The 14,427-nt window shown below is 49.3% G+C and overlaps 1 protein-coding gene across 1 annotated transcript; it reads left to right on the top strand.

Annotated features, from left to right (window-relative positions):
- The first annotated feature begins 4,166 nt into the window (after positions 1-4,166).
- tmem110l (transmembrane protein 110, like) lies at positions 4,167-9,097 on the top strand. Its single transcript, XM_007907649.2, has 3 exons — positions 4,167-4,323; positions 7,939-8,051; positions 8,996-9,097. Exons 1-3 carry the CDS (start codon positions 4,194-4,196, stop codon positions 9,095-9,097), a joined length of 345 nt encoding a protein of 114 aa, XP_007905840.2. The 5' UTR covers positions 4,167-4,193.
- Positions 9,098-14,427: the final 5,330 nt, after the last annotated feature.

Below are 14,427 nucleotides of genomic sequence, written 5' to 3'. Positions count from 1 at the left end.
GGATTATAATTATTATTGGGAGGTATGAAACCTACGTGCCCCTCTACTTACAAGTTCTTCCAATAATCGGAGGGTCTGTTTCAATTGTATATTTTTTATCAGGCGCTCGTGCAGGAAGGCAGTTTACTTCGAGGCGTTAGGTTAATGTTTAGCGCCACTTTAAGACACTGAGCCCATTGAGGTGGTATAATGGCCCTACATTACCATTGTTGGGAATCGGCTCATTAGGGTCTCTTGTGAGTCACCTCCTCATAAGCTTTAACACAAGGTCATTCCTTTCAGTGTATCACCTGGTATGCAGTGCCTCGTAAACCTGTACTCGCCCCAATTATAATTCTGTTGTGCGAGTCTTGAGTGTGATAAAGCACAATTGTCTGGGCTATTGTGCTCGCACTACGCCACAGTGTGCTGACCAACTCAAATTTGCAAGACTGAGGTGGATAGGTGTTGTTCGGTCAGGGTATCAAGGGATATGGAACAATGATGGGTAATTGGAGTTGAGGTACAGCTCAGCCGTGATCTACAACAACAGCAACTTGCATTTACACAGCACCCTTCACGCAGGAGAGCGTCCCAGAGCGCTTTTGACAGTGGCGGAGCCCGACACTTTAATACAACGTTTAATAGATTCTTTCACAGAATAGAGAAACAGGCTCGAAGGGCTGAATGGCCTACTCCTGTTCCCATGAGGTGGATAATCAATTTTGTCTGGGGGGGGGTGGGGGTGGGGGTGGGGCGGGGGAGTATTGGTCTGGATAACCAGTAGACACCCCTTCCGCTTTTCGTATAATAGGGGTGGAATCTGGACGGTCAGGAATTTGGACCCGAGCTGGGGTTTGGATCAGGAGGGGTGGAGGGCAGGGAAGGTAGGGGTAGGAGGGTGACCGAAGGCACGGTCAAAGAAGAGGGTCTTGGGACGGGTCTTGAAGGAGGTAAGGGAGGGAGCGAGGCCAAGGGGCGGTGGGATGGAGTTCCATCGGAGGGGCCAGAGAGGCTGAAGGCCCGACCACTGGTGGGTAGAAGGTCACAGAGGTGTGGAGGAGCAAGGCTGCGGAGGGCCATGAAGGTGAGATCAGGTAACAATGGCTACAGCTTCTCCCTACTTCCTGTATCAAAAGCCCTGATAATTATGTACACGTCCCTCTCAACCTTCTCTGCTACGATGAAAATGGACCCCAGCTTCTTCAACCTCCGTGTAAAAAGTTCAGTGACTTGATCTGAAGAGATTTTCAAGAGTCTGGTATTGATTTGTTTAGCTAAGTGTTTAAACTCTGGTCTCCTGGGTACTTCACATCAACCACATTCGATTGCAGAATGTCCAAACATCGGTCTGTTAGTGTCAGTTAACATTACAATACACGTAACCCAAGTACATAAGCTAGACCCGGGTTCGATTCCCGGCAGGTCAGGGCGAAACCTTGGGCAAGTTTCCTTACTCCGCACGCCTGATAATAACCCCTCAAGAAAAACAACAGCCCGTCCAACGATGCAGCAGGAAGCAGACTACCTGTCAACCCGGTAGCGTAAGGGGACGCCTTTTATAGGCCTTTTTTTCCTCTCTCTGGGGTTAAAAAAAAAAGCATCGTCCCATCGATAAGCGAAATAACAGAGGTAACTATTTAATACACTCGTCTCCAACTCAGAAAGTTATGGGTTCAAACCCCCGCAGGGCGGGGAGGGTGGGGGGTGGGCAGAGAAATAGAGCTTTGAACACATACAGTCTGACACTCTTGTGCAGCGCTGCGTGTGGGGAGGGGTGGGGGGTGGGAGGGGTGGGGGGTATGGCCTAATTTGTCAGAGGTGCCATCCTTTGGATGAGACTCATTCTTCCTCCTACTTTGCAGTAAATCCAGCGAAGTGTTTTGGGACACTTTGACGATATTTCATGATAAAGCACTCTATCAAACTCAAGGACTATTATTGTTATTGAACTGCCATGGTGCAGGGTTCAGCACGAATGCATTATTACCCCCTCCCACCGCCCCCCCCCCACCCCCCCACACAAAAAAAATTGGTGTGAGCGAGTCAATAATTGACAGCTCAATTTCTCCGCTCTCCCCCACCCCCCCCCCCGCTCCCCCCCCACCTTCATGCTCTATCATGGAGTGAGTTGGGGATGGGGATGGGGAGGGGGGGAATTGAGTTGTTGATTATTTCTGCCTCCCCGTGCCAGTGTTTGGTGAACAAACCACCTCTCTTGTCTCTACAAACAGTAATTACACACTTTTCAACAGCTCCTTGGAAACCTAATGAGCCGTGACCCAGGCTGAATGACGGTGGGCAGCACTCCATTAACTTATTGGCCCTCACGTTCATCTTATCACTGTAGATTATTGCTCGCCGGAGCTATTGTTACTGCAGTGGATGTAATTTTCCATCAGAGTGCTCTCAAAGTGCTCTTCTCTGCCCACCCCCCCCCCTCCCACCCTCATGTCTCGTGTCCGTTAATGCTGCTGCTGGTTGCGTCTCCAGTCTATGGAGTCCTGTAGCTCAGTGGTTAGAGCGCTCATCTCGCAAGCGAGAGGACCCGGGTCGATTCCCGGGCGGGGGAAAACCTTAGATAAGTTTCCTTACTCCACGCATACACACACACACACACACGCGCCTCTGTTTACACAGCAGTAAGTCGGTTGTTAGTCGATAGTCGAATCGCTTTCCGGGGGTAATAATCCCTCCCAAAAAAAACATTTGGTGACTCAATCCACGACTGTTTGTGGGGACGCTGCTGTGCGCAATTGGCTGCCACGTTTCGTCCACAAAATACACAGTCGCTCCAATTTACAGTATATTCCGTGAAGCGCTTTTGAGACGTCTCAATGACATGATATGGCGCTGTATCAAATGCAAGGATTATTATATATTATTATTATGTAGCGTCTGTGGTAATGTGTATTTCAATAGTTTTTTTTGGATATATTTGTAAATGTGATGTATTTATGCTTCCCCACTCTGGCTGATGAGCGTTTAACCTCCATTTTGTTTCAGTAAAACGCTTCTTTGAACCAGATACGGACCGGAGACCTTGGAAAATATGGTAATCAGTGACTTTATTTAAAAAAAACCTCAGTCGATGTTTCCATTCCTGGATGAGAGGGAGGGAGTGTGAGGAAGGGGGGTAGAGAGGGTTGGGGGTTGGGGGAGGGGCAGTGAGGAAATGGGGCAAGGATGGGACAAGGGATGGGTAGGGGCGAGAGATTAGGGCCAATTTTCTACCCAGTGCTACGGTCCCGTAGCAAAAAAAAAACCCCTGGGAAATCCCAGGTCTCTGTGTGCGAGCGCGTGTATGTGGGGTGGGGAGCATAGAGGTGACGCAAAGCAAAAGCGCTGTCCAAGAATTCTGTGCAAAACCTCTTACCAACCAGTGGATTGGGGTGGAAGGGGTGGGGTGGATGGTGGGGGGGGGCGGGGTGGTGTGTTGGGGGCATATCTCCAGAACCCCCCACCCTCCCCACCCCGCACTTTGCAAATGGTAAAAAAAAGAATGTTGTATCTGCTTTTTAAACAGGTTTTTCGACGTATTCAAGCACGGCCCCGGAGCTGTCGTCATCCACTTCATGAATGTGTTTGGCTCAGAACTGATAGGGGATGACCCCTGTTCCCTGTGAGTGTGCGCTCACACGTGTCTGTCACTCTCATTGTTTTACGCTGGGACGTTGGTGCCTATAGGGGAAAGCCTGGGGATTCTCTTGATATCACAGTCTTAGAAACAGGAGGAGACCATCAACAACAACAACAACAGCATTGCATTTACACAGCGCCTTTCATGTCGGAAGGACATCCCAAGGCGCTGGACAGTTAAGTGTTTGCACCCGAGCCGGGGGATGGAATCAAGAGGGATGGAGGGTAGGGGGAGTGGGGGTGGGAGGGGGGGGGGGGCTGAAAGCACAATTAAAGAGGAAGGTCTTGAGATGGGCCTTGAAGGGAGGGAGGGAGGGAGCGAGGCGGAGGGATTTTCAGACAGTGGGGGCAAAGAAGCCGAAGGCCTGACCACCAATGGTGGGGAGGGCAGAACGGGAGACATGAAGCAGGCCATTGCCCGCCGAGTGGAGGGCAGGGACTGGTTGGTACTGTAGCAAAGTACCAAAGCAAGGTTATTATTATTATTAACATTAATTATCCTGGCTTTTTCCCCCCAAGCTGGGGAGCATTGTAATAATTTCTGGTGTGTTCTATCCTCCTTATCCAGCTATGTCATGATCTTCCTGCTTGACGCCACACTGGGCATGTACCTGATCTCGAAGGGCCTTAAGCTGGTGGGTAAGCTCCAGACAAGCCGTATCGTGGAGTGTCAGAACTGGAACCTCCTGGTGTTCGGAAAATGCGGTGAGTGGATGGAACCTGCAATGAGATGGGAAAGTCCACCCGCACAGGCAGACGGGAGCTCGGGTTAATAACAAGAATAATAATAATCCTTGCATTTGATATCGCGTCTTATCAAGTCTTCGAGACGTCTCAACCCGTGTGTTTCTCGTGGGCGAAACGCGGCAGCCAATTGCGCACAGCGACGTCCCCACAAACAGTTGCACAGGGGCAAAGAGAGAAGGGGGGCAGGTAATGGCTTTAGATATCACTGGTTACATACAGCTGAAACACAGTACATCTGTACTCTTTAACAGTACAGTAATATCGTACCAGTTGACGTTGCTCTGTGAAGTGTAGTTCAATAACCGCCAGAGGGCGATATGTGAACAGGGTTTCTTCGTACTGGCGGGTGGGTCGGTAACTAACCCGAGGGCAACGATTTCAAATGGTTGTTTAAAAAAAACCAGAGGGGCGGTGCAGAGAAATGCTTTGACGCAGCGAGCCGTTGGGATCTGGAATGCATTGCCTGAAAGGCCGGTGGAAGGCGATTCGATAACAGCTTTCAAGAGAGAAGTCGATCATTATTTGGGGAGGAACAAGCTTGCAGGGCTATGGGGAGAGCGGGATTGAATCGGTAAAGCTCTGGGCCGAATGGCCTCCGTCTGTGCTGTACAATTCTATGATTCTATGATACTCTGAGGTGCAGAATGAGAAGCAATAGCCGAATTATTCATCTAATTGCGATAATCATTACATTTCACGCACTGGCCTTCTTCACGTCTCAAAGAGCTTGACGGGTTATTCTGTAAAGTGCAACGATGGATTTTACAGGCTAAGGCGACAGCCAATTTGCGCACTCACTCGAGTGAGTGACCAATTTTATTTTGTGGGATTATTGGCCAGGACACCGGGGGAGAGAAAATGCCTTCTGTTTTTTTTTTTGAACATCCACCTGAACACCTTTCGAAAAGCCAAGGGACTTTCTTCGCGGAGTCTTTGCCAACAATACCCCGAACAAAATCGGTCAAAACTGCCTACAATTGTTATTTTTGGGGGGGTCAGCCGGGTGTCTGACACATGGGGAAACCCATCACCATTGCTTAAACAGTATCCAAACCAAACTGAGAATTCCCTGCACTCCACCTACAAATGGAAATCCCTGAGATAGATTGTTGGAATGGAATACGCTCTCTCTCTCTCTCTCTCTCTCCCCCTGGAGGGACTCATCCTGCTTACCTAATTCCGGAAAGTATTAGGCGTAGGTTGGCAGGAGCCAAGGCTTGGGTGGGGGGGTGGTGGGGGGAGCCCAGAGTGTGTGTTGGGGGTAACTGCTGGAGTCCAACCAGCTACAACCGCATAGCTTGCCGTTGATCTTGCTATCGTCATTACACTTAACAGTAAAATCCTACGAAGCTGTTTGAGACGTCCTCCTGACTCGAAAGGCGAGAGCTATTGTAACTAAATGAATTTGCCTCGTGCTGTTTCTGTGACGTCTCACTCAAAACCCCGCGAGGCACCATGAAAGGCCGGAGCATTGAGCACAGGACGTAGTACACAAATCGGAACTCTCTGTAGGTCTCTGGAGCTAAACATCAACCCTAGCTCCGACAGTAACTGGACTTCACTGGCTACACGTAATAAAAAGCCAAGTGATGTTAACGTTATTCACACACTCCATAGTGCATTTCATTCCACAGCCTCTCGGGAACATTCAGCTTTGACCTCTCCGCGTAATTGCAATCTCTCTGGCCTTGATAAATGCCTCGCAGAGCACATGGGATCCATTAGGTTCTGCCTTGTTGGTCAACAACCCTTTTTCCCCTATCCCCTGCCTCCAGAACCCCCCCCCCACCCCATCACCTAGTCCTGGCCACCCTTGTTCTGCCCACACAATGTAGGCAGGGCACCTGTTATAGGAGAGGCACAGTTCTACACTGTGTCCGCAAGTCGCAGTTGTAGCTTTCTCTCTCTATCTCTCTCTCGCCTCTGAGTCAGAAGGTTTGAGGTTAAAGCCCCCACTTCAGGACTTGGAATCACATCGTCTTAAGCAGACGCTCCAGTGCAGTGCTGGGGTGGGGGTGTGTGTGGCGAGTGCTGCAATGTCAGAGGTGCCGTCCTTCGGATGAGACGTTAAACCCGGTCGGAGGGTGGGGGGGTTGGTTGGGGTGGGGGAGGTGAGGGATAATTCCACCGTCTATTCTACGACAGCCCTCTCCTCTCGCTGGAGTTTCACCAGCTTAAATCTGCGTATCTTCTCGGCGTACAGTCTGTCACGTTTTTCCCTCGAACAGTAACCAGTTGTTCTCGTTCTGGAACAGAAGCCCAACTGATGCAATATATTGCCGAGGGGCAAGCGAGACTTCCAGCAGATAGATTCCACAGTTCCTTTTCAAGACTGTCAGAATGCATCAGTCTGGCCCAGGGGCTACCGTTTTAGCCTCGGAATCAAACACCAGTCAGGCACTTTGTGCTTCGAGCTCCTAATGTAAGGGAGGAGCTGGCGGGATGGAGGGGTGGGGGGGGTTGGTTGGGTAGGGTGGTGGGGGGACGCGCAATTCATTGTCGGAGACGTTAAACTGAGTTCTCATTCCCGTTGCTCAGGTGGACCCCCAAAAAAATCATTACTTGTTGGTCGTGTTTGCTTACAAACGATAATTGCCTGTGAAGTCCTTAGACATCGCGGCTATATAAACACTTGTACACATTGCACGAATGATTAGTACAGTATTAATGTCATCATTTACTGTGGGGACACTGCTGTGTGCGAATTAATAATCATAATAGTAATCCTTGCATTTGGTACAGTGTTGAGACGTTTCAAAGCGCTTCGCAGAATACACGGTGCAAAGTGTAGTGACTGTGTATTTTGTGGGCGAAAGGCAGCAGCCAACTGCGCACAGCGGCGTCCCACAAAAAGTCGTGGATTGAGTGAATCGGTTGCCTCGTTTGCCTACAAATAAATGCACAATCGCTGCACTTCGCGGTTTAAAAAACAATGTCACGAAGGGCTTTGAGACATCTCGACAATGTAATAAGAATGATCTGATGTTAAAAGATTCCTCCCTCCGCCCAGTATGGAAATACCAGCCAGAGCCTCTGACCTAGGCAGACATGTGTGGGTTACTTTGGCACAGCCGTCTGTCTTTCTGTTGCTCTGTTATTTCCCACTGAAAATCCTTCCCACGTTCAATTTCGGGTGTGTTACAAAATCGGGAGAAGCTGGACGAGTTTTTCTTCAAAGAAATCCCGCCGCAAAGCGCCGGCTTGCAGTGATCGAGGAGGTCTAAAATATATTGTTTCTTAACAGGATCCCTCCTACAAATACACAGCCACTTCACTCCACGTTGAAATGCCTTGAACCTCTTTGAGCCGGACGTTTTCAAACGACTTGATTTTCGGTGCCAAATCCAATGCAAGGGCTATTGTTGTTTAAAAATTTGACCGGCTCAGTCGGATAGCGCTCTCGCTTCTGAGTCAGAAGGTTGCGGGGGTAAGCCCCGCGTCGTGACTTTTAACTTTTAAGTCAGAGATGCCATCCATTGGAGGAGATGTTGAACTGAGGTCGCGTCTGTACCTGTTCGGGTGGACGTCAAATTATTATCATTGTTAGTAACGTGACCGCCCTCTTTGTTACAGGGGTCTCTTCCCAGGTCAAAGCCTGGCTTGGACAGTGTACCCTCTATCTGATTATTACGGTCTGTGAAAAAATGGTGATCATTGTCATACTGCTGATTCCAGGCTTGACAAAGGTAAGCTCAGCACTTAGCTGGCACGTTTTTTGTTTGGCCAGCCGGGTGTCTGACACACGCGGAAACCCATCACCGTCGCTTAAGGGTCTCTAAACCCAGCTGAGAATTCCATACATCCCACCTACACATGGAAATTCCACAGATAAGTTGTTGGAATGGAATGCGCTCTCTCTCTCTCTCTCTCTCTCTCTCTCTCCCTGGAGGGCCACATCCCGTTTACCTAATTCTGGAGCGTATTAGGTGCAGGTTGGGGTAACTGGTGGAAATGGACCATCGGAAATAGAGAAGGATGTTTCTCTCTCTCCCGGTGTCTTGGCCAACAATCAGTTTCCCCCCCCCACCCCCAAAAAAATTGTCTGTTCCCTTCAGGGCTGTTTGTGGGGGAATGTCGCTGTGCGCAAATTATTTGCAGCGTTCGCTTGCCAAAATACACAGTCACTACGCTTTGCAGTGAAATCCTGTGAAGTGCTTTGAGACGTCGGCCTGACGCGAAAGATGTTTCACCGACAAAAATATACAGTCGATTCACTTTACAGTCCATTCGGAGACGTCTCAAAGACGTGATGAGGCGCTATATCAAATGGAGTCCTGTAGCTCAGTGGTTAGAGCACTCGCTTTGCAAGTGAGAGACCTGAGTTCAATTCCAGGCAGAGGGCGAAACCTTGGGCAAGTTTCCTTACTCCACACAGAGCCTAATAATAATCCCTCCAAAACCAAAAACAATAATAAATTGGTCATTTTCAATCCACGACTGTTTGTGGGACATTGCTGTGCGCAATTGGCTGCCGCGTTCGCCCACAAATATACAGTCAATTCACTTTACAGTGTGTTCTGTGAAGCGCTTTGGGACGTCCTCCCGACGTGAAAAGCGCTATATCAAATGCAAGGATTATTATTATTATTATTACCAAACACAAAGTTGTTGATTCTCTTGTTGTCTCCAGTTTTCGAAGTTCCTGCTGAGCTATATCCCTTACCCCTGGTTGAAGCTGGCTATCGTTATGCTGATTATTCCCCTTATAACGAACGTAAGTCCTCTGTGCTAAAGCGCTGAGCTTCGGGCCTACCGAGGTCACAACGTGCTTCCATTTCATATCCCGTGAAGTGCTTTGGGAGCTCTCGGCGACGTGATAGGATGCTTTACGGAGTCTCGTAGCGTAACTGTTAACGCGCTCACCTCACAAGTGAGAGGGCCCGGGCTCGATTCCCGGCAGGGTGAAATCTTAGACAAGTTTCCTTACTCCACACACACGCTTCTGTTTGCCCAGCATTGAGGAGGAACCCAGTTGTTAGTCAATTGGCGGATCACTTTCCAGGGTTTTTTTTAAAAAAAAGGGGTGGGGGGGGGGATGGGGTGGTCACTCAATCCATGACTGTTCGTGGGACACTGCTGTGCGCAATTGACCAGGCAGTGCTGGGCACTGGTGTAAGCCTATGGTTTGTCTCCTCAGGTGATCTTCTTCTGTTACGCAGACATGTTGCTCATTAGGCAGAGAGTGGATGGAAGTGAGAAGGCATACTTCAAGACAGTGGATGAAGAGTCTGGGGTAAAAACATCTGTTAGATTCTCTCTTCTTTCTGCGCCTTTCTCTTCATCTCATTCTCCATCTTCTTTTTACTCTCTCGTTTTTTTTCTCTCTCTCTCTCTCTCCCTCACATTCGAAATCGATACGAAATAATTCTTGCGTTTCAGACGGGTCGAAACACCTTAGAGCAACGATCCTTTGCGTTTCATATTTCGCGTCGCGAACCACTTTGCCGGATTGACTGAAGTGCGGAGACTGTGTGTTTAGTAGGCAAACGCGGGAGAAGCGTGGTAGCGCAGTACAGGTCAGGCGCTGTACGCGGGAAGTGACATCAGTGGCGAGCGGGTGATCCGTAAGTGCTAAAATGGCGGCCTTTTTTTTTATGCGCCCTGTGATAACGCAAACCCAAACCCACTGAGTCCTGATAGTTTCTGACAGCGGACATGAGACGAGGGTGGTTACGGCAACCAGGATGATATTCTGCAGGAACAAGTCCGGCTCTGTGAGTTGTGTGTGGGGGGAACGTGTGGGGTGTGTGTCCATGTGGCATGTGGCCGTGTGGGTGTGTGGGGGTGTGTGTGCGCGGGTGCGTTAGAAGCAGAGCCAACGGAGCCCTCCGAGTAATTGCTGCGTTCACGGGTTCCCCCGTTTCACTCGGGGTCATTCAGAGACGATCCATTGCGACCGCTTGCCATTACTCCCCGATGCAAGAGGAAATTCTTGGGCCGTGCAGTAATGGGAAATGGTTGCAATTGGTCTCTCTCTCTCCCTCTCTCTCTCTCTCTCTCTCTCTCTGTGACGTGCCTGTTGGCAGGCGATTGCGCCGAAGGCTTTAAAGCCAAGGCTTTGGGAGCGAGTTAGCCTGAGAAACTACCCACTCGCTTATTATTCCACAGTGTTCTCCCCGGAGGTTTTGTACCGAGCTTTAAATACACCCACTCCCTTGCGATTGGTGGCCCTGGGACTTTCATTCGTTTGTTTTTTGGTGGGAGGGGGTTCGGGGGAGCAGAGATTATTACCCCCGGAAAGCCCAATATCCATAGAAAGCAGGGACAGGGTTTTATCCAGTTTTCTCTTTACCCCTCAACCCCCACCCCCACCGCTCTTTTTCTTTCATTTCGAAATCCCGTCAGAAAGGGTCACATTTTCCATCCCCCCCCCACCGCCCCCACTCTCCCCACCCACCCACCCAATTGCCAGTCACCCTCAAGGTCACCCACAAAGCACGGAGACAAAAGGCCAACCGATTGTAGTCAGTGGGGAAGGTCTGACAAAGGAGCCCCTTTATATTCCCGTCGCCCCCACTCAGGCTGGCACCGTGGGTTGAAGCTTGACGTCATTGTCGGATGAGGTTGGCATCCGTTCTGCCCCTGGTCAAAGGTGCCCTTTAAAGAACGTAGGGATTTACTGGCGAAAGGAAACCAGGGTCCTTCCAGTTCGCCTTCCACCAGCCTGGCAGTCGCATGACATGTCGTTTCCCAAACTATATCCCGTATCCTCCCCCCCCCCCCTCCCCGAGATATTATTTCCTAACAGGAATCGATCTCATTTGTGCTTGAAAGAATGCACGCTTTCTGTTTCCATCGTCTCTTTCTCTCTCTCTCGGGAGTCTATTCCATACGTTTACCACTCGCTCACCGAAGTAGTGTTTCCGCCGATTTGTTCTGAATTTAGCCCCCTGTTCAATCGCAGTCCGTGTCCTCTGGTTCTACAGTACAGCACAAGATAAAACGGCTTATCATAGTCTGCATTATCTACGTTAAAACAGGACAACACGCGCTTAACTCACCCCACAACACGGGTTAGCAAATTGGATGTCAAAGGGGGGAGATTAGAAAAACGTCTTTGCTATAGAGGTTAAAGATAATCGCAAAAGAACGTAAGGGGAGACGAGGAGATACTTTTTCACCCTGAGAGTCGTTAAGATCTGGAATGCGCTGCCTGAAAGGGCCGTGGAAGCAGATACGATAATAACTTTCAAAAGGGAATTGGATGTTTACTTGAAAAAGGATAAAAAATTGCAGGGTTGTGGGGTTAAGAGCGGGATGAGTGGGACTGGTTGGTAGCTCTTTCAAAGAGCCGGCATGGACACGATAGGCCGAATGGCCTCCTTCTGTGCTGTAGGATTGCATGGTTCTATAAGATCCTGTAAAAACACAAGTCCTTTCTTTTTCTCCTCTGTCTTTCACTTTTTCACTCTATTTTCCTGTCTCTCTCTATTTTTTCTCTCTCAGCGTCTCCCTGTGTCTCACATGAAATGAGGCGAGGGGGTGAGAGTTAGTGAGCGTGACGGAGAGTTTGACTGAGTTATTAGTGACTCCGGCCTCTCCTCTCCTCTGCACCACCACCCCCCCACCCCACCCCCATCCAGCCTCGACCCTCCGACCAACAGGTGCTGCTGAGCTCCGACCCGGAAACTTCCGAGAGCGACTGCGACAGCCCGTGACGCGGAGAGACTGGGGAGCTCGAGAGAAGGCAGGGGCAACGCGGTGTGTCCGTGTGAACGCTTCACAGGATTCAATGTAAAGTGCACTTGTAGATGGGCGTGAACTCTTAACCGATGAATTCCTCCCCGATCGTGTGTTGTCTATCCATCAATTGAGTGGAAAGCCTTGTAAGTTTAGGGTGTAATTAAAGGGGTTGGGGTCGGGGGGGTGGGGGGGGGGGGAGGAACAGGACTAGTTGGTTTAAAAATGAGGCCTTTCTGTTAGCAAATAAAAATTCCCCCTCCCACCACCAGAGCTTCCTTACTCCCCACCACCCTGCCATTTAAATGACAAACTTATACATTTTTTTAAAAGGATTTGTTGTGTCAAATAATTGTTTGAGAGTGCGTGTTGGAAAAAAGTGTTAGGTTTGTCTTACGGTTGAGTTGATGCAGTTTAAAGCACAAATGGGGAGTAGGGGGAGCTCGGGCAGTGTTTGGGTGGAAATGTTAGTGTGTCAGCCTGGCTCGCTCTCACCTCTTGAGTCGGAAAGTTGTGGGTTCAAGTCCCACGTCTTAATCTGACGTCCCAGTGCAGCGTCCCAGTGGGAGTGTGTTGAGTTGCCAGAGGTACCGACCTTCGGACCAGACGTTAAACCGAGGTTAACGTCCAGGTGGACGTTAAATTGGTCTTCCATTTCGTGGGACATCGCTGTGTTCAAAATCGGTTGCTGGATTCGCTTAGGAAATACACAGCTGAGCACACGCGCAAAAAAAAAAGCTTTGTATTAAAATCCTGTGAAGCGCTTTGAGGCACATGATAAGGTGGTATCAAATAATGCAAGTACAATTAAAATTTATTGTAAAAAAATTGCAATGTAATACAGCTCTGCGGGACTGAGATTGTGTGTAACCACCCATACATACAACAGGCAATAAAACCCATCCCTGTCGGATATTCTCATCCACACACATCTCGTCCTTTGTGCTAAAGATCTTGTTTGCAAACTGCCGGTAACAGGTGTGACGCCAATAACTGGAGACTTTGAAATTAAAAAAAATGCCGGTTCCTGTCAATTTGTCTGCCGTCTTTATTTCACTCCTCACCACTCCTTGTGGTTTGGAGTGAGTTCCTCCCTGTGGGCAAGTCGGCTCCCGTGCAAGTTGTTGTTAAAAAGAAAAAAATCCTCTGAAGCTCTTTGGGACGGGCTCCTGACGTGAAATACGCTGTTTGAACCCACAATAAGGGAGGGGAGGAGGGGGGCATCAGCTTAAAATTAGAGCCAGGCCATTTAGGAGTGAAATCAGGAGGCAGTTTGCCACCCAAAGAGTAGTGGGAATCTGGAACCCTCTCCCTCCCCCCAAAAGCCTGTGGGATGTTGGCTCCATTCACAGTTTTCAAGACTGAGGTGGACAGATGTCTGTGAGGTCAGGGTATCGAGGGATATGGGGCAAAGGCAGGTAATTGGAGTTGAGATAGAGATCAGCCCTGATCTGACAGAATGGCAGAACAGGCTCGAGGGCCTGAATGGCCTTTTCCTGTTCCTATGTTCGCGCACAACCCTCGCTATGGATGCGTGTGGAGGGATTAGGTCGCGGACACACAGGGGGCTTGGATTCCCGGGGCTGCCTTTGTGTTGGAGAGTCAATGAGACACTATTCCAGTGGCCTCCGAGAAGGTCAGTCCTCGAGCCTTGACGTAAGTTGGGATAATGAGGGTTGGACGACCCTTCCCATTTTTCATCTCGAACCCGAAAGAACAAAGCGTTGCTTCATCGTCGCTATAAGTGCGTGGGTTGCTATTCAACTTCCAGCACAATTCAACAGGGTGGTGATCCCCAATGTGCACTGTGTCTCGATCCTTTGAATTTTATTAGAATAATAATAATACTCCCCTTGCATTTCATACAGAATCTGTAACCTCAGAATATTTACAGGTTACACGTTTTATATGAAATGCCTGAAGTGTCCTGTAACTCAGTGGTTAGAGCACTCGCCTCGCAAGTGAGAGGACCCAGGTTCGGTTCCCGGTTCCTGGGTGAAATCTTAGGCGAGTTTCCTCACTCCACACGCCTCTGTTTGCCCACAGCAAGTAGGAACCCGGTTGTTAGTCGACTGGTGGATCGCTTTCCGGGGGGTAATAATCCCTCAAAAGAAAAAAAAAAATGCGGTCACTCAATCCACGACTGTTTGTGGGACGCTGCTGTGTGCGATTGGCTGCCACATTTCGCCCATAAAAATACACAATCAGTCAGTCAGTTTACAGTGTATTCTGTGAAACGCTTTGAGACGTCTCGACGGTATTATTTATTTATTATGATTATAATCCTTGCCTTTGAGATAGAACCTGCGACCTCAGAACATTCCCCAATCTCTGCATTAAATCCTGCGAAGCGCTTTGAGACATCCTCCCGAAGCGACAGGT

This window comes from Callorhinchus milii, unplaced genomic scaffold (assembly GCF_018977255.1).
Source record: "Callorhinchus milii isolate IMCB2004 unplaced genomic scaffold, IMCB_Cmil_1.0 Scaffold5, whole genome shotgun sequence".
NCBI lineage: Eukaryota > Metazoa > Chordata > Chondrichthyes > Chimaeriformes > Callorhinchidae > Callorhinchus > Callorhinchus milii.
The sequence above is the reverse complement of the archived record's forward strand: the minus strand, read 5'-3'. Positions and strand labels throughout refer to the sequence as shown.

Excerpts from the sequence above, each read along its gene's own strand:
- tmem110l (XM_007907649.2), top strand. The coding sequence starts at position 4,194 with ATGATCTTCCTGCTTGACGCCACACTGGGCATGTACCTGATCTCGAAG. Across the intron at positions 4,324-7,938 it reads CCTGGTGTTCGGAAAATGCG|GGGTCTCTTCCCAGGTCAAA; the intron begins GTGAGTGGATGG and ends TCTTTGTTACAG. Across the intron at positions 8,052-8,995 it reads TGATTCCAGGCTTGACAAAG|TTTTCGAAGTTCCTGCTGAG; the intron begins GTAAGCTCAGCA and ends TGTTGTCTCCAG.